The sequence below is a fragment of the Rattus norvegicus genome, chromosome 14 (assembly GCF_021556685.1).
Source record: "Rattus norvegicus strain SHRSP/BbbUtx chromosome 14, alternate assembly SHRSP_T2T, whole genome shotgun sequence".
In the NCBI taxonomy this organism is placed as follows: Eukaryota; Metazoa; Chordata; class Mammalia; order Rodentia; family Muridae; genus Rattus; species Rattus norvegicus.
Genome location: NC_141547.1, coordinates 35937879 through 35960341, shown reverse-complemented (window position 1 = coordinate 35960341; position 22463 = coordinate 35937879). Strand labels below are relative to the sequence as shown.

Genomic DNA, 22463 nt, shown 5'->3' with positions numbered 1-22463 from the left:
TGCCTCTGCGGGCCATTCCTTCCCCCTGAGGTACCAGTCACAGGACGACTGTATAGTATAGAATTCTGGGCATGGGGAGGGGAGTTGACAGAGAGGTGGTGGGGGAGGGAGGGAGAGAGAGAGAGAGAGAGAGAGAGAGAGAGAGAGAGAGAGAGAGAGAGAGAGAGTCAGCCATGAGCATGTGGAGAGAGAGGGGGGAGGGAAATGAGGAGAGACAAGGTAAGGAGCAGAAGCAAGAGGAGCAAACAGGAGAGCAAGGGAGTGAGAAGGGGGCAGGCAGCGATTCAGGCATGCCTGGCTGTTGCCAGGTAACAGTGGGGCGGAGCCTAGACTGAAGGCCAACACAACCCATCTCTTAAATCCAATCCAAGGACTCCTCACCCTTAACAGTGTTAATCATATCCTCCTATCTCTGCTACAGCAATGTACACACATTTAATTAATTCTCTCCTATGCTAAATCACTGTGCACTCTATCCTCAAAGCTACACTGTAACCTTTGTAGAGACAGTGGCAGTGCTTGGTACATAACAGACATGTGAGAAACAGTTAGTCAACGAACAAATCCTGTTTTGTTTTCTGTGGTGGAAACATAGTATTGCTGGGGGAGTTGTTTGTTTGTTTTGGGTTTTTGGTTTGTTTGTTTGTTTGTTTTGATGTTGAGAGTGAATTTTCAATGATTTTTAAAATCATTGTTATGGTGTTAAATATGGCGGACAGCCCACAGCATACAGCCCTCTCTCCCTGCTGTGTGTTTTCATTGCCCACAAAGAATGAACTAAAAATATCTTCATTCCCCCGATTCCTGTGTGGTTTCTATTCATAGTGTCATTGAGGATTAAGCTGTTGTATATGCATCTACAGTACCTGGAAAACAGAACTGAAGTTAAGAACAGTTTTTCCACTAAGGCAGAAATCCCTGGCCAGTCAATCACAACCTCTCCAAGTTCTAAAATCCCAGCATTAAGTTTACACTGGGAGGGGAATGGCAAGAATGGGGAGGCACTTGGGTCTCCCTACTAGAGAGATGGCTCCTTGGGCTGAGGCTTACAGTTTAAGGGACATGTTCCTGTCAGTGGCACAGCTTCAGTGGCAAGGCTCTCACTAACCTTCGAGAGGACAGAGGAAGGGCTTCTTCTGCAGACCAGGTCAGGAATGCCATTTGGAAGCATGCCTAGAATTCAGTCTGGAGCCTACTGCCCAAACCTTGCAATGACCCTCAGGTCCCGGTCCCTTAAATTAAAGCTAAGAAGAGGAGGAGGAGCAGGGAAGATCCAGTGTGTGTGTTTGTTTTTTAAAATGGACAAATTGCTTTCTTGACCATCTGTACACAGAATGCTGTAAAACATTGTCAAAATGAGAGCACGGGAAGAGCTAGACAGAGAAGAGGATGCAACAGAGCAAGAGGATGGTGGAGACGACGTGCCAGAGGAGGAGACAGGCTGAGGAGGAGACAGACAGGCTGAGGAGGAGATAGGCTGGGGAGGAGACAGGCTGAGGAGGAGACAGGCTGAGGAGGAGACAGGCTGAGGAGGGAGGAGACAGGCTCAGGAGGGAGGAGACAGGCTCAGGAGGGAGGAGACAGGCTCAGGAGGGAGGAGACAGGCTCAGGAGGGAGGAGACAGGCTCAGGAGGGAGGAGACAGGCTGAGGCGTTGTCCAGACTCCATTATCTGGAGAATATATGAGAGTAATGCTGGGTCTGGGGAAGGGCTCAGTAAATAGAGAAAGAACTCACCATGTTAGCATAAGGACTTGGGTAAGACTCCTGAAATCTATGGGAATGCCAGGCAAGCTTAGCAACCTGCCTGCAATCCCAGAGCATGGGAGGCTAGAGTCCCCGAGCAAATGGCTAGCTAGACTGGCCAAATTAATGAACTCCAGGTTCAGAAGAGAGACTCTCTGTCTCAAAATATAAGCTGAAGGGAGATAAAGGAAGACGCCTGATGTTGACCTTTGGCCTCCACATGTATGTAAATACACATACATGTACACATACATGTCAACATACACATGCAAACATGCGTATACCCATTATATACCCAGACATAATAGAATGTTAATGGCCAAGAATTTTCTGCTGCAGTTTGAAGATGTGAATAATAGCTTCTAGATCTTACTGCACAGTTTTGTACTGGACAAAACTTTCAAGACAATGAGAATATGGTCTCCTTAAATGTGCTTATAGGTCATTTACTGGAAGACCAAAATAATCACTACAAAGTATGTTCTCTGTTCACAAGCATGAGAAGAAATGTACAGAAAGGTGAAGTTGGGTCAGCAGATGGCTAGTTGTAATGTGCTTTCCATGCAACCATGAAGACCTGAGTTTCTTCCACAGAATAATACTGTGTGTGTTGATGCATGCCTACAGTCCCAGGGCTGGCCAGGAAGAGGCAGGGGGATCCCTGGGGCTCTCTGGTCAGCCAGACTAGCTGAATCAGCAAGATCCAGATTCCATAAGCAGAGAGCTACTGAGGAAGACACCCAGTGTCAACCTCTAGCCTCCATGAATCCCTGCAGTTGCACCTCCTATGCACACACATGTACAACGCATACACACTAAGCACATGCGCGCGTGCGCACACACACACACACACAGTGTGCATACATGCCGTCCTTCCATCTTTGGAATGTTTTGTCATCTAATGAATCAGTCTCTCTGGAAAGAAGTCATGTTGAGGTTTCTAAAATCTAGGAACCTTGATGAGCTTGGTCATTCCTCTGTACTGTACATCTGATGGTGTACTGAGTAGGCCTGCTTACCTTCATCATCGTGCTGCTCCCAGAACACAGATTCTGTTTTTTTGGTTTTTTTTCTTTTTTCTTTTTTCTTTTTTTTTTTTTTTTTTTTCGGAGCTGGGGACCGAACCCAGGGCCTTGTGCTTGCTAGGCAAGCGCTCTACCGCTGAGCTAAATCCCCAACCCACAGATTCTGTTTTAACATTGATTTAGTGGTGTGTGTGTGTGTGTGTGTGTGTGTGTGCGCACACCATGTATGTGTAGGAGCATGCAGAGATCAGAAATGGTTATAAAATCCCCTGGAACTGAAGTTACAGACCATTGTGTGTTGCCATTTAGATGCCGGAACATGAACCCAGGTTCTCTGCATGAGCAAAAAGTGCTCTTAAGAACTGAGTCACTTCTCCAGACCCCTGTAACAGGAATTCTTCATTGTTTTCCCCCAAAGGAATCCAATTTGCCAATCAAAAACCAATTCCCCATCCCCTCTGTGACAACTTCAGTAATTCCTTGAAAGAAGAATTTATCACATGTTTTTGTTCCCATAATACTTTGTGTCTACCTCTTAATACATATGTACTGAGGTGACCGGTCCCTTAGCTACGTGAGCTTTTTGGAAAAGCTTATCCAAAACTGTCAAGCATAATATTTAGCATATTTTAGCAAGGCTTAAAAACTTCACGTGTATGGAACTGGACACAACACATAGTGGAGAGACCAACCCCAACGGCTCTATGTAAGTCACAGCTCCTGTATCTTTAACTCAGAGGACATTATGGAAGAGGAGGAGAAAAGATTTTAAGAACCAGAATACCAGAAAGTTTGCTGTGAAATAGTCTCTCCTAGAATTGGCTGCATAAACAAGACTGAATAATGGCAAAATCGGTGGACACGTTAACCTGGAAGGGGGAGATTCTCATGGTGCCCCCAAGACAAAGCACCTCAGGCCACTGTTAATGATGGGAGAAAGAGAATTGAGCACTCTTATTGGCTGGCCCAGTGCAAAGTGATCAGCCTTGAAACCAGGTAAACACAAACAGAAGCGGACTTAGCAGGTCCTATTTATGTACACTTGCATGTGTGCCTGTGTGCTATTGTTCTGCTCCTGATGTGTTGTGGACCCCGAGTGTGAGATTGGTAGCACTTGTGGCAAGGATATGTCAAACAGGAACTGAAGCAGCGCCACCTGGTAACCGACTGCTCCCAGAGCAAGGCAGATCTTACAGTGTCAGATCACAGGCGGGTAACCATGAGCACAATATCTACACTCCCCATGCCACCAGAGGGTTGCTATGGCAACAGATTACTCCTTCTGAGTATTATTCTCATTCTTCCTGATCACACAGGCAAACAAACCCAAGCTTTGCACAGAGCTAAGCTAGGAAGACTACGGTACCCAATCCTTTAAGCTCAGACAAAGTGTATGAAAGCAAGAACCTAGACCTCATTCACTAAGGTGTCAGGAACTAACCAGATAATGTTCAGCATGGGGGAACTCGCAAAAAGAGATTTTTTTAAAGTAATGGTTTAAAGAAAACTCAGTGAGTTTGAAGAAAACATTGAAAGACATTTCAATATGTTAAGAAAATTATGAGAGGGAAACAATTTTTAAAAATCAAACTCTTGAGCTCCAAAATATACTGGGCTGAATTAAAATTGTAGCCAGAAGTACCCATGGCAGGTATAGTAGCTACTTTACTCATTGTTGTGATGAGATCGCAACGAGAGGCAGAGAGTAATATAGCTGGAGTAAGAGACGCCAATACAATCATAGTGTTATGCAACACAATAACCATTGCACGCAGCACAACAGTTGTATACAAAAGAACAAGAGTATACAACACAATGATAACGTTAATGTCATAGACAATCTGTGACAAACAGCAGAGAAATAGCAGCATTAAACTGTATCCTGAACAGGCGATCAGCAAGGACATAGCAAGGTTAAAATTTGCCCTACACCCTAACCTTTAACTCTCACAGTATCCAAGGTTCCTATTCCAGCTGCCAATGGAAGGCAGTAATCAGCTACCCAGCTGTGAGGCCTAAGACCACAACAGTCACAGGCCCAGTAAGGTGGATGGTGCCTCAGTGGTACTTTTATCTTGGGGTAACCAACAACTGTCTAACTGTGCCTAAAGCCCGCCCAATAGGCAGGTACTGTAGAACAACAAACCACAGCTAGATAAGTCCTAGACCCTAGAGAAGAAACTACTACTACTCCATGTATTAAGACAATATAATTTCTAACTATAGTCTAAATACATATCCTTATACCCGCAGATAAGTGTAGCTTTTTTCACTCATTGAAGAAGCATTTCTAAAATGTATTTATCTTGTTACTTATTTACTTTACATCCCACTCACTGACCCCTTCCCAATCACCCCCTCCCACCTTCCTTCCCCCATTCCCCCTCCCCTTCTCCTCTGAGCAGGTGGGAACCCCCCACCCACCCCGGCACTTCAAGTCTCTGTGAGGCTAGGCGTGAGGAAGTAGTTTAAATCATAGGTTCCAAGCCCACTTGAGGGTAACACAACTGAATGCTGGGGGTCACAAAGTTTTTGGTAACGCTGAAAAAAGTATCTGTGTGACCAAAAGTTAGTTCAAAATCCGAAGCATGATGCGTGTAAGGTGCTTCTGGCAGCCCAGTTGATTTGTGAAGCTTCACTGCAGCCTTGGTTCTTTTCTTTTTCTTTCTTTCTTTCTTTTATTGGATATTTTTAATTTACATTTCAAATGTTAATCCTTTTCCCGGTTTCCCAGACATAAGCCCCCTATACCATCCCCCTCCCCTTCTCTTATAAAGGTGTTACCCTCCCCATCCACTCCCCGCCTTCTCCACTCCCAGACATTCCCCTACACTGGAATCCAACCTTGGCAGGACCAAGGGCTTCTCCTTCTATTGGTGCCCAACCTCTGCTACATATGCAGTTGGAGTCCAGGGTCAGTCCATGTATAGTCTTTGGGTAGTGTTTAGTCCCTGGAAGCTCTGGTTGGTTGGCATTGTTGTTCATATGGGGTTGCAAGCTCCTTCAAGCTCTTTCAGTCCTTTCTCTAATTACTCCAACAGGGGTCCCGTTCTCAGTTCAATGGTTTGCTGCTAGCATTCGCCTCTGTATTTGACATGTTCTGGCTGTGTCTCTCATAGCCTTGGTTCTTAATACACAGCATATAAAGTCAGAGGCCACAGGTTATTAAACAGAAGCAGCAATGCCAGGTTTGGGCTATTTCCCTCTGAGCCTCAAGGAGGCCCCCAAACAATAGTTTGTTGTCAATCACAAGAGCTCGACAGCAGAATTGTTCAGCTGAAGATAACACATACTTTGGAGTTTGACACACAAGCATCATGGAGAAGCTGACCCGGAACCTCCCTCCCTGCTCCCAGCTTTCACAGTATGCGAGCAGCTGAGGAAGAAGCCGTCAGTTGCCATCCCTAGCCTTACCTGCTACAATACCAATTGTAGGCCCACTGGTATAAATGATTGTTCTGGATGCCGGCACCTTCATTCTGATTGGATATGAAGCCCACTCTAGAGGAGGGAGTTCATGCCTGATACTGTGGATCTGTCAATAGCCCCTGTCTGGGACACTGGAGATCTGAAAAGTAAACCCACGGTCTCCTAAAATTATACAGTAGTGCTACTCTCAGACTTGTCAGGGAAACTTCTTTTCAGTGAACAGCGGTTAATGCAAAGACTCCTGGTTGGTTAAGGTGCTAGGAATCCGGGACTGTTGTGTGCCCAGCCTTTAACTGGACATCCATATCACCCTTTCAATATCAGGAAACATCTCAGAAGAGGAGGCATGAAGAAGGTAAGAGGTGGACAATAGAGAAGAGGGTCATAAAATGTTGTCTTCCGGCCATCACGTGGTTATTTCACTGGGCTGGCACAAGTCTGGGCCAGTGAACGTTCAGTTCTGGGTGGAACAGGGGCTCCTAGGGCCCCTCGGCTGGCCAAGGAGCTATTGGCAACTAACTGCTGCTAGAAGAGGGGAGTCTTGGGGGCTGGAGAGATGGCTCAGTGGTTAGAGCACTGACTGCTCTCCCAGAGGTCCTGAGTTCAAATCCCAGCAACCGCATGGTGGCTCACAGCCATCTGTGATGAGATCTAACACCCTCTCTGGTGAGTCTGAAGACAGCTACAGTGTACTCATATATAATAAATAAATAAATCTTTTTTTAAGAAAGGTGGGGAGTCTTTGTCTTTAGTGGCACAGTCACAGCTGGATTGTCCGTGCTTCCCTAACTCAGTAGTCACTAAAGCAAAGACAAGAAAGGATAAGATCATGAAGTTCTCGTTGGTAGAAGGGTTGTTGAGGGTGAGAAAGGTATAAGAGACAGGGTGAGGGTGTGACCAGAATGTATCATATACACACATGAAATGGCCTAAGACTAAATTAAATTTTTTTTTCTTTTTCTTTTTTTCCGGAGCTGGGGACCGAACCCAGGGCCTTGCGTTTGCTAGGCAAGCGCTCTACCACTGAGCTAAATCCCCAACCCCTAAATTAAAATTTTAAAGTGAAAAGACTTAAAATAAAAAATAAATAAAAGAAACCATACCCCAGAACAAACAGACGAGATAGACTTCTATGGAACTTTCTGTCCAATCGCGGCTGAATACACGTTTCCATCATCAGTGTATGAACCATTCTCCAAGGCAGGCCCCAAAGCAAATCATAACAAACCGTAAGAACCTTACTGGACTGCAGTGCGCCAAAAGTAGAAATCAGTTACAAGAAAAAGTTTGGAAGCTACATAAATATACAGAAAACGAATGACTTACTTTCGGACAGCCAATAGTTGGATGAAAAAAAAATTAGTAGGAAATTTTCATTTTTCTTGAAACAAAAGTGCAGCGCGGCATCCCGAGTTCTGTGGGATACAGAGAAGGGGAAACTAAAAGCAAAGCTTCCACAGCCAGTGCACATCAGAGAGACAGGAAGTCCTTCGGTGGACAACGGTTCGCTACAATGGTTCTTAACCTGTGGGTCGTGACCCCTTTGGGAATTACAATAACCCTTCAGGTGGGTCACTGAAGACCATCAGAAAACACAGATGTTTACATTATGACTCATAACTGTAGCAGACTTGCAGTTATGAGGTAGCAACGAGAATAATTTTATGGTGGGGGGCAAGTAAGTACAAGACAAATTCAAAAGTAATAAAAGGAAAGAAATAATAAAGGCCCAAAGCCAAAAGAAAAGAGAGACTGAAAGTTAAAACAAAGGTGCTTGTTCTTTGAAAAGACAAAGCAAATAAGGATGAATGAATCTAATGAATGAAATCAAAGATTAAAAGGAGGCATTACAGCTGATATTACAGAGATACAAAAGACCTAATGGATTATCACAAAAAATACATAGTAACAAATATGATAGCCTAGAAGTGATGGGAAATTCGTAGATGCACACATGTTATCAAGGATAAGTCATGAAGAAACAGAAAACCTAAACATATCCCTATCAAGTACTGATATGTAATCAATAATGAAAAGACCCCTATCAAAGAAAAGCATAGAGCAAATGAATAAGATCGATCATTTAATGAAGAATCGGTGTCAGGTTTAAGTTACTGAAAAGAGGAGGGAATTTTTCCAAACACTTTCTAGAAGGCTAGAATTACCTTGTTACCCAAATCAGATAAGAACACGGTACAGAAAGAACAGGCCAGGCCGGTACCATTGATAAACAGAGAGGCAGAAACCCTAAGACAATAACAGCAGGCCGAGTACAGCAGGAAGTTTGCTCATCGAGACCAGCCCAGTGGAGGTTTTCCCAGAGGAACAGAAGTGCTTCAATAGTCTAAAACCAATCATCATGCATATCACACCAATAGTATCAAGGACAAAAGCCATACAATCATCTCAGATGCACAGAGGACATTTTTAAAAGTCAACAACCTTGATAAAAATCTTTGAACAAATTAGGTATAAAGGGGCAAATATGATCAAAAATTCATGTGTACGAGTATAAAATGCCATGATGAAACATGATATTCTATACAATTAGTATATTACTAACAATTTTAAAACAAAGTCATAACAAAGGTAGGATCAGTCCATGTCTAGAAGTGGCAGAATGGAAAACAGCCAAAGGTCATTCTGAAGAAGCACTTCATGGAGGACTGAAGAGTTCCCCCAGTATCAAAGGCTACATTAACAGCATTCTAGCATTAACTAAAATTATTATCATAGTAGATGTTCTAGAACTAGCAATAATGGGGAAAGGAAGGAAAAGACACTTGAATAATAATGAAGAGGAATAAAAAAAAACCTCTTATTTGCAAATGACAAAATAGTATATAGGGAGAAGCCTAAAGAATCTTCGAAAGTAGAACAAATTAATAAATGTAACACTGTAAAAGCTATAGTTTATACCTAGGTGCTGAAATGTAACACACGCACGCACAACGCACGCACGCACACACATCTGACCAGTGTCAAATTATTTCAAACCTCCCTCATTCATCAGTTAGGTCATGAGATCAACAGAGGAACAGTGAAAGCAAAAGGAAAATGGCAGGCACGCACAGGTAAGGTTTTTCAGGTGGAAACGGGCACTGATAACTAAAAAGTGTAAGAAAGAGACCCACCTGGACCATAGAAATTATCTGATTTAATTTCCACATCCAGAGAAGTCCTGAGCAACAGGAAAGTAAGGGTACTTTGTTGAGATAGGGCTCCTTTTTCTTCCCAAGGAAGTGAGGAGTCTGAGGATTTTAAAGAAGAGGATCACATCATCTGACGTGAATTTTGGGAAGGCCAATCTGGTAGCTTCGTACAGGAAAGTAGATTATTTGCACCATTAATTCTTGCTACCGAGTCTCGACTCGATCTCTAGTATCGGCCATCGATCCACTTCCTCCACGTACAGACGACATTTTAAACCCCTACATTCATCCCAGGCTCCACTTCTGTCCTCCATCTCCAAGAGATTATTTAACTTGAACCACACTGGCTCCTTCGCCAATGAAATAACCAGGTCTTAGTAATGGTCAGACCTCTACAAAACCCAGTGCAGTGGCTTGTACAGGAACATGGTGGTGTCACTGACTCAGAGACGTAGATGATAAGACAGTATTAGGAAATGGTCTTATCAATCAGCAATTAAAAAACTGTCCCACAGATATGCCCTCACCCATCTGATGAAGGCAATTCCTCGATGGAGAGTTCCTCTTCTTACATATATTTAGATTTCTGTCAATTTGACAAAACCCAGCCAGAACAGGTCATGATGTAGGAGCAATGACTTCATCTGAAGCACACAGATTGTACAGCCCACAGTGAAGGCCCATCCAGGCCTTCTTGCCCTGACTCACCCACCACCTGCCTCTTGCCCCACACACACTGAGGTCCTGCTGGGATGACGCAGAGGCCACTTAAACATAACTGGCAAAGGCAGCATTTGTCTCCAGAGTGTGTGCTTGGAAACAGTGGGAGCAACACAGGGGAGCAAGAGCACCATGTCCACACAGAATGGGTCAGTCCAGAGGTGTTACAGGAGCCAAGGAGAGAGAGATACACTCACTCCTCTTCAGGGCACCTGAGGCAAAATCCCCTGAAAGGACAAAATCTGGAGCATTCTCGGGCAAAACCTTGAACACTGATCCAAATAGCACTCTAGGTATGAGCCTTAATAGATACAAAAACAACTATATAAAAAAATAAAACAATATGCGTTCAGAAACTACAACAGGTACACAAAAATGATGGGAAGTAGTGTTGTAGTGTATGAGAAGAGAGGGAGAGAAAGACAGACAGACAGAGACAGAGAAGACAGAGGGAGGGAGAGAGAAAGAGAGAGAGAATGAGAACAAAACTGATATATTGAGCAGCTCCCTATGTTCTGAAGGAAGATGAGGGTTGGTGGTTTCTAAGTTTCATTTTACAACATGATGATAACTTAGGGAGAGACAAAAGTACCCAAGAGCACCCTTCCATAGGTGACAGGAGATGGCCAGGGCAGTAAGCAATGGAAGGGTTATGTCAGTAGGTACGAAATGATACAGTGATAGATTGGGCAGCGATGGGATGCCATGGCCTTGGTCTCTCAGAGAAACCAATGAGAAAGAGCAGGAAAAGGCAGGTGTTGGGAAAATCCTAGGCCGCCCATCAACTTAGATTGGGGCTAGGCAGGGCGGCCAGACTTAAATACATGCAAATGAAATAAGGCGTTTGATTGATACTTAAATGGAAAATGGCAAGTTCTAGGCTTTGAGAAGGAGGTGCCAGAAAATGGAAACAGGATAGAAAAACAGAAGTCAGGGGGACAACGCTATCAACAGGTATGGCAGACAAGTCTAAAGGGGGGAACAGGGCTCCGAGAGGGAAGCTGGGAATCAGGATCTCTAGTGAGTGTGTGAAGCATCTTTGAGTCAAGGGCTTGGTGACCATGGTGGAAATGAAGAGAAGGTCCCCAGAGTGGAGAAAGACAGTAACATACTGAACTGCTCTTGAGAGTTACCGCAATGGCAGGGACACTTAGCCGGAAGGGCACGGGTGTCCCTTGTGTCTAATAATTTGATGAACAAGGAGCAGCACCAAGGACCATGCTCATAGGGTGCACAAGGCAAGGAGTAGTAGAAGGTCAGGTCCGCATAGGAAAAGACGAGGGGTAACTGTAGTTTTGCTACTGCTATGATTGTAATGTAAGTATCTGATATGCAGGATATCTGATAGGCTGCCCCCAAGAGAGTCACAAAGCACAGGTTAAGAACCATTGCCATAGTCCATCTGAAGGTGGATTGAGTCCTGGGGGACAGGGTGAGATAGAGCAAGCGATCTAGGGCGGAAAGCACTGGCCTTTCTAAGTAGTTCCATTCATACTTTGATTCTGTGTATCACCCATTCTCCAGACTCAAGGTAGAAACGTTTGCAATTGCTTCAGGAAAAATGGCCCTAGGAATCAGTTTTCCCACTGGTATGACAACTGTGGAGTCAACACAGTGTGACAACTGTTGGTATGAGGACCAACACATGAGAAAGAACTAGATGTTGCCTTCCACATCTGTACTTTCAGTCCAAGAGACAGAGAAAATAAGAAGAGAAGTGTTTACTGAATGCCTAAGAGCTCCTGTGAGGTGTACAATAGTCCAGTGGTTCCCAACCTTCCTGTTGTGACCCTTTAAATACAATTCCCCATGTTGTGGTGACCCTCAACCATAAAATTATTCCATTGCTACTTCCTAACTGTAATTTTGCTACTGTGATGAGTAGTAATGTAACTATCTGATATGTGACCCCCAAGAGTCACAAAGCACAGGTTGAGAACAATGACCATTGTCCACCTGAGTGTTGAAAGCTACACTAATCTGTGGACATAAATTTAAGTACTTCGAATGCAGTTAGAAAGGTACACTTAAGTCAGACGCAGTGCACACACTTTTAATCCCAGCACTCAGCAGGGAAGAGGCAGACAGATGTCTGTGAGTTCAAGACTAGCCTGGTCTACAAAGTAAGTTCCAGGACAGACACTGGGCCATTACCATTGAAACCCTGTCTCAAAGAAACCAAAGAAACGAAGGTGCCCTGGTTTAGGAAAGTGGCATGGTTAGATTCCCCTCTAGGGCCTCCCTGGCCCCAGACAGTTGGCTAGGCTTCCATTATCAGGCCTGAGTTACCCTATTTAGTGGTCCATGATATCCGGTTAAATACCCATTGGTTAGCCCCAAAATATAAGTGCAATAGTGGGACTTTCTCTTTCTCATTTAGTCCAGGACCTAAGTTCAGAGAATAATGTGGTCCAAAGTCAAAGTAAGGCTTTCCATCTCAACTAATGATCTCACAGGCATGCCCTAGGGCTTGCCTCCCAGGTGATTCTAGGTCCTGTCAAAGTGGCAATCAATTTAGCCTGTCATGCACTTTCCCCTATCAGCATTAACACCTGCCCAGTTCCGGTACCACATCCCATCCATTCACCCGTTCTGAATACTGCAAGAACCTCTGTTCTCACTGCTTCTACTCACAAACTCTGTGCCTCTACTCAGCAGGCTTAGTAAAGCTGGGGTGGCTTATCGTTAACCCTTTCCTTCCCATTAACTCCCACCAAGTCTCACACAGTCAGCTCCTACAAGAGTTTTGCCTCGACTTCCACATCCTCAGCTGAATTTCCATTTCAACCTGTCAGTTGGTTTTTATGGCCGGTCTTTGACTAAGCTTTTTAAGATGCTTACTCAAGTCCAGTCTCATGAAGCCCCCAGTCAGTCTACAAGGTGTGTGTGTGTGTGTGTGTGTGTGTGTGTGTGTGTGTGTGTGTGTGTGTGTTTACACCCAGTTCTACTCTTGTCTTACTCTTACCCTCCTCCCTAGATGCAGCCACTACTAAAAATTGTCTGTTTGCCCCCAGGTCTCTCTCCATCTACATAAGCAACCTCGGCCCCTGTGCAGTTTGTAGAGTGTAGCTTCAGGTCGCACAGCAGCATCTTTCTCTCTACAGAAGTCTGCAACTTGTCTTTTTTCTACTCGAAAGTGTGCACTGAAAATTACCTATGCCAGGCTGGAGAGATGGCTCAGTGGTTAAGATCACCGACTGCTCTCCCAGAGGTCCTGAGTTCAAATCCCAGCAACCACATGGTGGCTCACAACCATCTGTAATAAGATCTGATGCCCTCTTCTGGTGTGTCTGAAGACAGCTACAGTGTGTGTGTGTGTGTGTGTGTGTGTGTGTGTGTGTGTGTGTGTGTATTAAATCTTTTTTAAAAAATTACCTATGCCAATAGGCCCAGAGCGGTTCAGTTTCATAATACACTGTGTTACTATTGTAGCTAACCAGAACTCCATATTGATTGCTCCCTTTTCTATTTTGACTATTAACAGAAATTTGTGTTCAATTACTTTTACTACTGTGATTTTTGCTATGCACATAATTTGCTGCATACCTGGCTGTGGTAAGTATCCTTTCATATATCTCCATGGACACAGCTTTGAGAATGCTTCTAACACATAAGCTCGGGAGCAGAATTGCTAGTCCCATCTCTCTTTATCAAAGCCAACCACATGGCTGCCGTGATCACTGTTCCACTAGACATTCGGCTAGCCCAATACAAACTGGCCCCTTTTCGTGACCAACGCTTGAGACTGTCAAACTTAGTTTTCTTCCATCAGATAAGAGAAAGCTTTGGCAGTGAAGCTTTTGATTGTATACATAATAAACCAGCTCCTGTGCTTATGAGAGCTTAAGTGGCTTTTAGGTTAATTATCTATCCATGCCCTTGGTCCACTCTTTGGTTGGATTTTCTCTCATATTACTTCAAGAGCATTTTAAAATATGGATAAGTACACTATAGGGTAGAAAAAAAAAAGCAGGATTTAAAGCAATATTTGTAGGAATAGCACTTTACTAAAACAATATACATGCCCACAGAAAGGATGCGCATCTCTGTGTTTACTTGTGTTGTGTTAAGTCATGGAATCCTCAGGACTTTTCCTTTGTTGTTGACGTTTGTCCACATTGTGTCCTAGTTGCATTGGTGGTATAGTGGCGAGTGTAGCTGCCTTCCATATTGTATGCTAGTATATTTTTGTTTGATGGTGAAAACACTTCACAAATGAGATTCTGTTTAACAGCAAATGGCATTTGTACAGGCACCTTTGTTTTAAAGTGTCTTTGTGTATGTGTGGGTGTTTTGCCTACATGTATGTCAATGCACTGAGTGCATGTGCTGCCTGTGGAGGCCAGAAGAGGGCGTCAGATTCCCTCGAACTGGAGTTACAGATGATTGCGAGCCACCATTTTGGCTCTGGAATCAAACGTGGTACTTCTGAGAGAGTGGCCCCTCCAACCCTGCACTTTCAATAAAATAATGTGTTTTTTCCTAATGCGAAAGATAGTAGAGTTCCACGGAGAAGAGAGCATGTTCTGGCAGAAAGAAATCCCAACAACCAACCAGGCCCGGTTCCCAGGCTTTCTCAGTATTGACTTGCAGGGCTGTTTACTTCTTACTGCAGCGATATGAAGATATTGTTACCATCTAGAACCAGGGCAGGTTTTGCCCGCTCCACAGCAGGGAGGAATCTACGACCTGAACCAGTAATAATCTGTTTATCAGGGATGTGGTTTCTAACCACCGGCTTCAGAAAATTACTATATGAAGCCTCAGCTGAGATCGTTCTGAGCTCTGGGCTCCTCCTTTTCTGTCATACAGGGGTGGTACCTCCCTGTCTGTTGTAGTGACTGTCTGTGGAGAGCTAATGAAAATCGCCTAAAGCTTGAAGGTATGAAAAAGTATACAAATATAAGTTCATAATACGATTTGGTAATCCACGTTCAGAGACTGAAATAAACACACAGACAATGAATGCTAAGCCAGATGTGACAGCTTGCAAATATTCTCGTAGCAGGCAGGAGGCTGGAGCAGAAGAATCACCTTGGGTTAGAAGCCAGCCTGGCCTAGAAAGCGAGACCCTGCCTCAAAATGAAATGCCGGCATAGTGAAAATAATCCTTTGATCTTCCCCGACTCATCACTCTGGGAAGTCAAGACTGTCCAGGGAACTCTTAAGGAAATGATAGTTATCATCCCAGGATCAGAAGCAAGCTGTAATTCCCTTGAAAAATCATTACAGAGCAGACACAGCACCATTGGTATGCATGCCTCTCAAAAACAGACGGGTTGGCAGCCCCCTGAGCCAATTGTTATCACTGTAGGAAGAAACCCTCAACACTTTCTTTTGGAAGAAATAGTTTTTTACCAAGGGAATTATTATTATCATGATCATTATCACAATCTTCACAGTCCACAGAACACGTTCAAAGTATCCACTTCGAAGTAAAAATCTCAGTCAGGAGTGGAATTTAGCAAAGTCATAAAGGAGTTTGTTTTCCTGTTATCCTTTTAAGCCAGTATACATAATAAAAACAAACTTATACAACTATTAAGTATCAGAGAAAATAATCATAATGCATTTTAATATCTAGTGTGGCTTTTTTTATATAAGTACATGTCAGTCCTTCTGTTGCGGTAACAAATAGCGTCTGAGACAATCAACTTAGAGGAGAAAAGGTTTACTTTGGCCCATGGCTCCAGTTCATGACCAGGTTGAGCCATTGCTTTTAGGTCTCTGTTGAGAGTAGGAGATGGTAAAATCTAGGATCTTACAGCAGTGCACAATTACTTACCTCAGGTCAAGAATAAAAAATTTTAAAAAAAAAGTGGTCAGATTGACAGTCTCCTTCATGAACACTCCAATGACCTAAAACCTCCCCACTAGGTCTCATTTCTTAAATGTCCCACTGTCTCCCACCAGTCCCACCCAAAGTCCTTCAACGCATAGGCCTTTAGGAGTACTTAAGATCTAAACTAGAGCATATCAATTATGACCCTGGAGCATCAGAAGATCTTGCATCAACAAAAAAGGTTTTCTTCAACATTAGTATGTTTCTCTGATCACAAGTTAGCACTCGGACTACACAAAGCCTGGAGACCATCTCCCTTCTCCACCTCCACGAAAAAGAAAGAATCCAGAACCTTCCATATTTGCTCCTTGGCATCCACAGTCACGAGACCACACTTTCACTGCTTATCGACAACTCAGCCTGTTGTTATCGTAGCAGCGGGAAGAGAGACAAGCCCTAGGTACCCACTTCCTGTTGCCCTCATCTATGTTCACAGACAAATGGCCCACTGTCTGAGTATTCTGCCAGCTTCCCGGGAGTGGGGAGTTTGCTTTCTTTTCCTTCTTTTATCACACTCCCCTTTTATACTTCTAATAAAGCTAAGTCAACACTTCAGTCGAACACTCAAGGTTCAGCACATGGAGTCCCCTGCACACTAATTGCAGATTTTACCTGTCACCGTAAGTAGTCAACACTGAGTGTAACCATTTGTCTTCTTGTGTAAGTCTGTACCTTATCCCCAAATGACCACGTTACAATATTTGTTATCCTGTTGAAAATAACCTGCAGAGACACGACTCAACCTGAACCTCAGTAGTAGTTTTTGGTTTGGTTTGGTTTGGTTTGTTGTTGTTTTGTTTTGTTTTGTTTTGTTGTTTCTCGGCTTACATTGACTATTGGCTATCTCAAAGCAACACTGTGTGACACTGTGTAGTTCGATGAGAAGTGAGAGGAAGAAAGGAGAGGAAGGGGGTGAAATACTGGCAGGCCAGTGGGCGAGCTCAGCAGGCCAGTGGGATAGCTCAGGGGTAAAGGCACTTGCTACTAAGCTTGACTCCCTGTGTTCAGTCTCAAGGGCTCATATAAAGATGGAAAGAGAAAACAAAGTCCACACCACACACAGATTAATAACAATAACCTTTTTAAAGAAAGAAAGAGAAAACAAATCTGACAATATGACGTGTACATAGGCCAGTACTGTTAATATTGGGAAAATCACAAAAATCACCCCAAATCATGAGATCTATAATTTCAGGAGGTTGGTGCACAATAAAGGCAATGAAATTTTGAAAGAGGGAATAGCATGAAGCAAAACCAAAATAAAAAGGGTGGCTAATGAAGCAAAGGCCCTGTGTTTTTCCCTCACTCCCTTCCCCACCCCCTGCTGTCTCCCCCTCCCCTCCCCCTCTCCCTTTCCTCCCTCTCCCTCCTCCCCACTGCCCTCTCTTTCTCCCCTGTGTGTTGTGTGTGTTGTGTGTGTGTGTGTGTGTGTGTATGTGTGTGTGTGTGTGTGTGTGCTGTTTTGATTCAGGGTCTCATTCTGTAGCCCAGACTGGACTGGAACTTACTATGAAGCCCAGGCTGGCTCTGAAATGTGCTAACCTTCCTGCCTCAGTCTCCTGAGTGCTAGGATTACAAGCATGTGTACTATCTTGGGCTTCGATGTGTTAATGACTGGTTTCAGGAAGTGAAAGGTATACTTTTAAGTTTCCTCTGTGGAAGCCCTAACCCCCTGGTGCCCATGAACTGGGAGACAGAGCCTTTGAGGTTGTGATTAGTTAATAGCACAGGTTAGCTCAATCCAATCTGAAGAGTCTTGTGAAGTAAAGGGCTCACAGACATGGGGGGAGGCATGTGAGAGGAATGGTGCTGGGCAGTCAAAGACCACAGCCCCCACCCAAGAACCCAAACTGCAGACCCCTTGGACGCCTTGATCTTGGGTACTCAGCCTTCAGAACATGAGAAGATGAGTTCCGTTGTGCTACTGCCCAGCCTATGGACCTCACTGAAGCACTTCTTGAAGTCACCTGAGCATTTTTAACAGGGCTCACTAGAATGCAGACAGAGCTACGTTGCAGTGTCTACGACATGATGGTCAAAATATCCACGTGTTCGACACAGATGCTAATTCTGAACGCTCTTGCTCTGCAGCTGGTTGGCTCTGGCTGCATTTCGCTGTGGTCCCGCAGGTAGACCGATGCGGTCGGATGTAGGACTGCAGGTGTTGCTGTCTCCTCCCCTGCGCCGTAGTCTGGAGATCGTAACATCAATGCACTGACTCGCCGTTACAGTGGTCCTTGTCTGTGAGCCCCTCTCCTGCCAGACTTGACAACAATTGTCACTGAGCTCCTGTCTGTCTGTCTGTCTGTCTGTCTGTCTGTCTGTCTGTTTATCTGTTTGTTTTAGGATGTTTGTTTTTGTCTTTGTAACAGTGATTATCAACCTTCCTAACTCATATGTTAACTCATGTGACCACTCAGTATAGTTCCTCATGCTGTGGTGACCCCTCAATCATAAAATTACTTTTGTTGCTACTTTACTATGTAATTTTGCTACTGTTACGAGTCGTAAGGTAAATGTGTGATATGCAGAATATCTGACATTCAACCCCTGTGACCCTACCAAAGGAGCTGCCACCCAAAGGTTGAGAACCACTGCTCTGTGACGTATATATACAGTGTCCACCCACAATACACAACCAACCTTTTCTTTTAACTTTTGATGTTTCTTTTGTCTCCCAAACACTACAAAAATATCTGTACTCAGCTCTCATTTCAAGGGTGTGTTTGGATGATTGTGATTGGTCTGTGAGTGTGGAACGCATGCTTTTTGTTCACTGATGTCCTTAGAGTAAGATGACCCTGAGAAAATTCAGTGCGCTTTACAAAGAAATTGTATTAAATTTATATGTTAATTTTAGAAGAATTGACATGTTAACATGTGAGATTTTTATCACCAACAAGGATGTCTTCTTTGTAAAATCCTGCTTTATATTTTTGGTATTTTTTTCATTAAATGTACTCTACATGTTAAATTTTCACTTTTTTAAAGACCTGATATCACACCATCTAATGGGTCTAAAATTATTAATTTATATTTCATTTTGGGAAGTATCATCTTACTAACCTGATCACTTTTTATGGTTTTGAAATTAATCCATTTGAGAATTTAGGATCCATAGATAAATATCTTCAAGAATTAATCTCACACCCAGGCATGGTAGCACATACTTTTGACCCCAGTTCTCAGGAAAGACAGGCAGGCAGAGAGATCTCTGCGAGTTACATTCCAGCCCGCTCTGCATTCTACGTAGTAAGTCCCAGGCCAATGAGGACTACATAGTGAGACCCTGTCTGAAAAATTAAAGAGAAAAAAATCTGAGAATCTTAATCTTTAATCTCTTCTCCTTGTATCGGATGGGGCAATATATTAAACAGTGAATATTATATCTGGAACTCTATCACTATCTAGAATGCTTCCTTGTAAACTGGCTAATCATTAAAATGTAAAAATTGGTTGAAAGAGTTGAAGGGACTTGCAACCCCGTAAAAACAACAATGTCAACCAACCAAAGCTTCCAGGGACTAAACAACTACCAAAAGACTATACCAGGGATCCAATTGCATATGTAGCAGAGAATAGCCTTGTTGGGGCACCAGTGGAAGGGGAAGCCCTTGGTCCTGCCAAGGTTGGACCCCCAGTGCAGAGGAATTTGGGGGAACAGTAAGGGGGATGTATGGGGGGAATACCCATATGGGGGAAGGGGAGGGGAGGGGAAGGGAGCTTACGGATAGGGAACAGGGAAGGGGAATAACATTTGAAATGTAAGTAAAGAAATATATCTAACAAAAATTAAAAAAAAAAACAAAAAATGGAAAAATTGAAAATTAACGTCCAAGGACTATCTCCATAAAGCTACTGCAGACCTACATACATGTTTTTTTTACTTGCTAACCTATCTGCAAACATTTACTTGGTACTTTTACAACTCAAGGCATTTTCCTAAACAGAAACTTTGTCCCTGGCTGTATTCTCCAATCAATAGGTCAAAGGAGCGGCCAATATGATAACACAATTCTTTAGTACCTTTGAGTGAGCATGTGACAAGCAGGTCACAACAGCTTAAGTTTGGCTGCAAGAATAACAAGTGCTCTTAACGATGAGCTCCTTCTCCAGCCATGTAGAGCCATTTTTCTTCACTGACATTATTTTATGATCAATATTTGTAAAGGTGTAAAGGTGCCCAGATAGAGGGAAGGGAGTGTTCTCTAATAGACACAGGGGCAGTAGCTAAAGATTCAGTATTTTAAGCACATTTAAGTCCTGAGGCTCCACGCTCATCTTCTTTTGTTTGGTGGCTGATAACGACGGTGCTGTGGCGTGAGAAGTGACCTCATGCGTTAGCTGACAGACGACATGTAAATAGAAACTCCAAAATGTACAAAGCCAGTAACAAGGCACATAGTGATGGGAACATTTCTTAAAGCCCTTTTTTAAAATAGCATCTGACTTTCTGATATAGAATACAATTGCTAACATTTAAAAACATGAAACCATAATAAAAAGGTAGTAAGAACAGTCAATGGCAGTCTTTAAATATTCAAAAGTAAAATGTGGCAGTAGTTGATAAGAGTTCTTTATTTGAGGCCTAATTAAAATGCACATGCTTCCTGAGTGGCAGATGCGCAACTGGTCTTCACGCAGGTCGCCCAGCAGCTGGAGCAGGGGCTGTCCCTGACCCTGTCGCCTGCCTGTGGATCCCATCCCCCTAACTGGGCTGCCTTGTCAAGGCTCCATAGGAAATGTACCTAGCTCTGCGGTGACTTGATGTGCCAGGGTGGGTCAGTACTCAGAAGGGGGCTCCTCCTCAGAGGAGAATGGAAGGGAGGGAGAGGACTGTGTGAGGACATGAGTGGGAAGAGAGAGGTGGGGCTGCAATTGGGGTTTAAAGTGAATAAATAATTAATGGGGGGGGGGGAAGAAAGCCTGCACATGCTAACTGTGGAGAGTTAAAGACGTGGTAAGGCTGAGCCGATGAAGAGGTTGCTGTGCAAATGTAAGAACCTGAGCACCATAGTCTGCCTGTAACGCCAGAAGAGGCACAGCAGAGGAGCTTTAAAGTAACCTGGCTAGCAAGATGAGCTGTACTGGCCACCTCTGAGGAGAGACCCTTCCTCAGTGAACAAGGGGGAAGAAAGGATGGCTCCTGACTTCAACCTCACTCCTTCACATGCATGCTCACATACATGCACATCACACATACACCATATAACACACACACACATACAGACACACATACACATAAACACTGCACACATATACACATACACAACACACACAGGCACTCACCCATATACACATCACAAATACACACATGCACCCCAAACACCCTATATTACACACAACACACACATACACACATATAAACACCACACACACACACACACACACACACACACACACACACACATTCGCACACTGGAAAAGAGAGTGAAAAAAAAGAAAGTATCGAGAAGGTGACATTCTGGTCCTGTCCTGGTAAGTCACTTCTTCCCTGAGAGACCACATTTCCATCTCATGATGGGGTATCAGACTGTCATTAAAGTAGATATAAAACCACCAAACATGCCTAAGTTTCCAACAAATAGGAATTTATATTTCCACAGTCAATTCTTTGTTACCATGCATGCGAGCTTGATACCCAATCTTTAAATATTGTACAGAGAAAGCGAAATTAATATTTAATACCTTCTTTAGGGAAAACATACACCTGTCATGGTTACTGCATCGGACCTCTAAAAACAAATTTTAAATTCACAGAAACCCAGTGGTATTTACTAGGGCTATAACATTCAGATTGGCCGAGCCATGGTGCAAGACCTTTATTTATTGCTATTTTTAGCTAAACTTGCATATTTGTCGACAGATCTGAATCAAAACTGCAGAGGCTCTGTAGAGAATCAATTATCAGCTGCTTATAAAAGGTCTGTATCAGGAGAACGAACACAAAGCCTAGGACGTGTATAAATAAAACCACATGTCAGAGTAAATAAAAAACACAACTAAGATTACCACTGGGTTCTTACCTGTTCTTGTCTAAATGAGATGTCTGTCTTCCTGCAGGGCCAATCAGTGGTACATCCAAAACAGACGCAGGTATATGGTTAGTCTTGGCATTGTCAAAATCCAGATGCAAGTTTTCTTTAGTAATAACTATGACGTTGTCTCTCCCCTCCTTAAGCAGCACAAATGGATGGTTTTTATTAATTATTCCTTAGAAAAGGCAGGCAGTCCATGGCGTTGGCTCGAGAGGATGTTCATGGCTCAGTACTGGATTTGGGGATTTGTGTGTAGATGAGAATAACAGCGGCCGGGTCATCATTATCCTTAGCTTGAACCTGAGCTCATTAATATGCATGCAACTGATAAACCAAAAGGCCTTTCTCGAAGCCCTACCGCCCAAGATGTCTGAAAGCAAACCAAAAGAAATACTGCCTAGTGGATTTTTCTAAAATTGTGTTGCCAAATTTCCCCAGGGTTATAATATCATACGTTTATCATTAAGATTAAAATGAGGCACAGTAATGTGTCTGTCTGTGGAAATCTTCAA

The 22463-nt window shown here is 43.5% G+C and overlaps 1 protein-coding gene across 3 annotated transcripts in view; it reads right to left on the bottom strand.

The window, feature by feature from the left end:
- Positions 1-22194, bottom strand: part of Cnga1 (cyclic nucleotide gated channel subunit alpha 1) — a 38073-nt gene extending 15879 nt beyond the window's left edge. Inside the window, 1 exon segment of one of the 3 annotated variants that reach the window (NM_053497.2) lies at positions 21940-22194. Coding sequence is in view for 1 of the 3 variants with exons in the window: in XM_087584452.1 (XP_087440578.1) it covers positions 16206-16212 (7 nt within the window). In the remaining 2 variants the exon portion in view is untranslated. 3 annotated transcript variants of the gene reach the window in all.
- Positions 22195-22463: the final 269 nt, after the last annotated feature.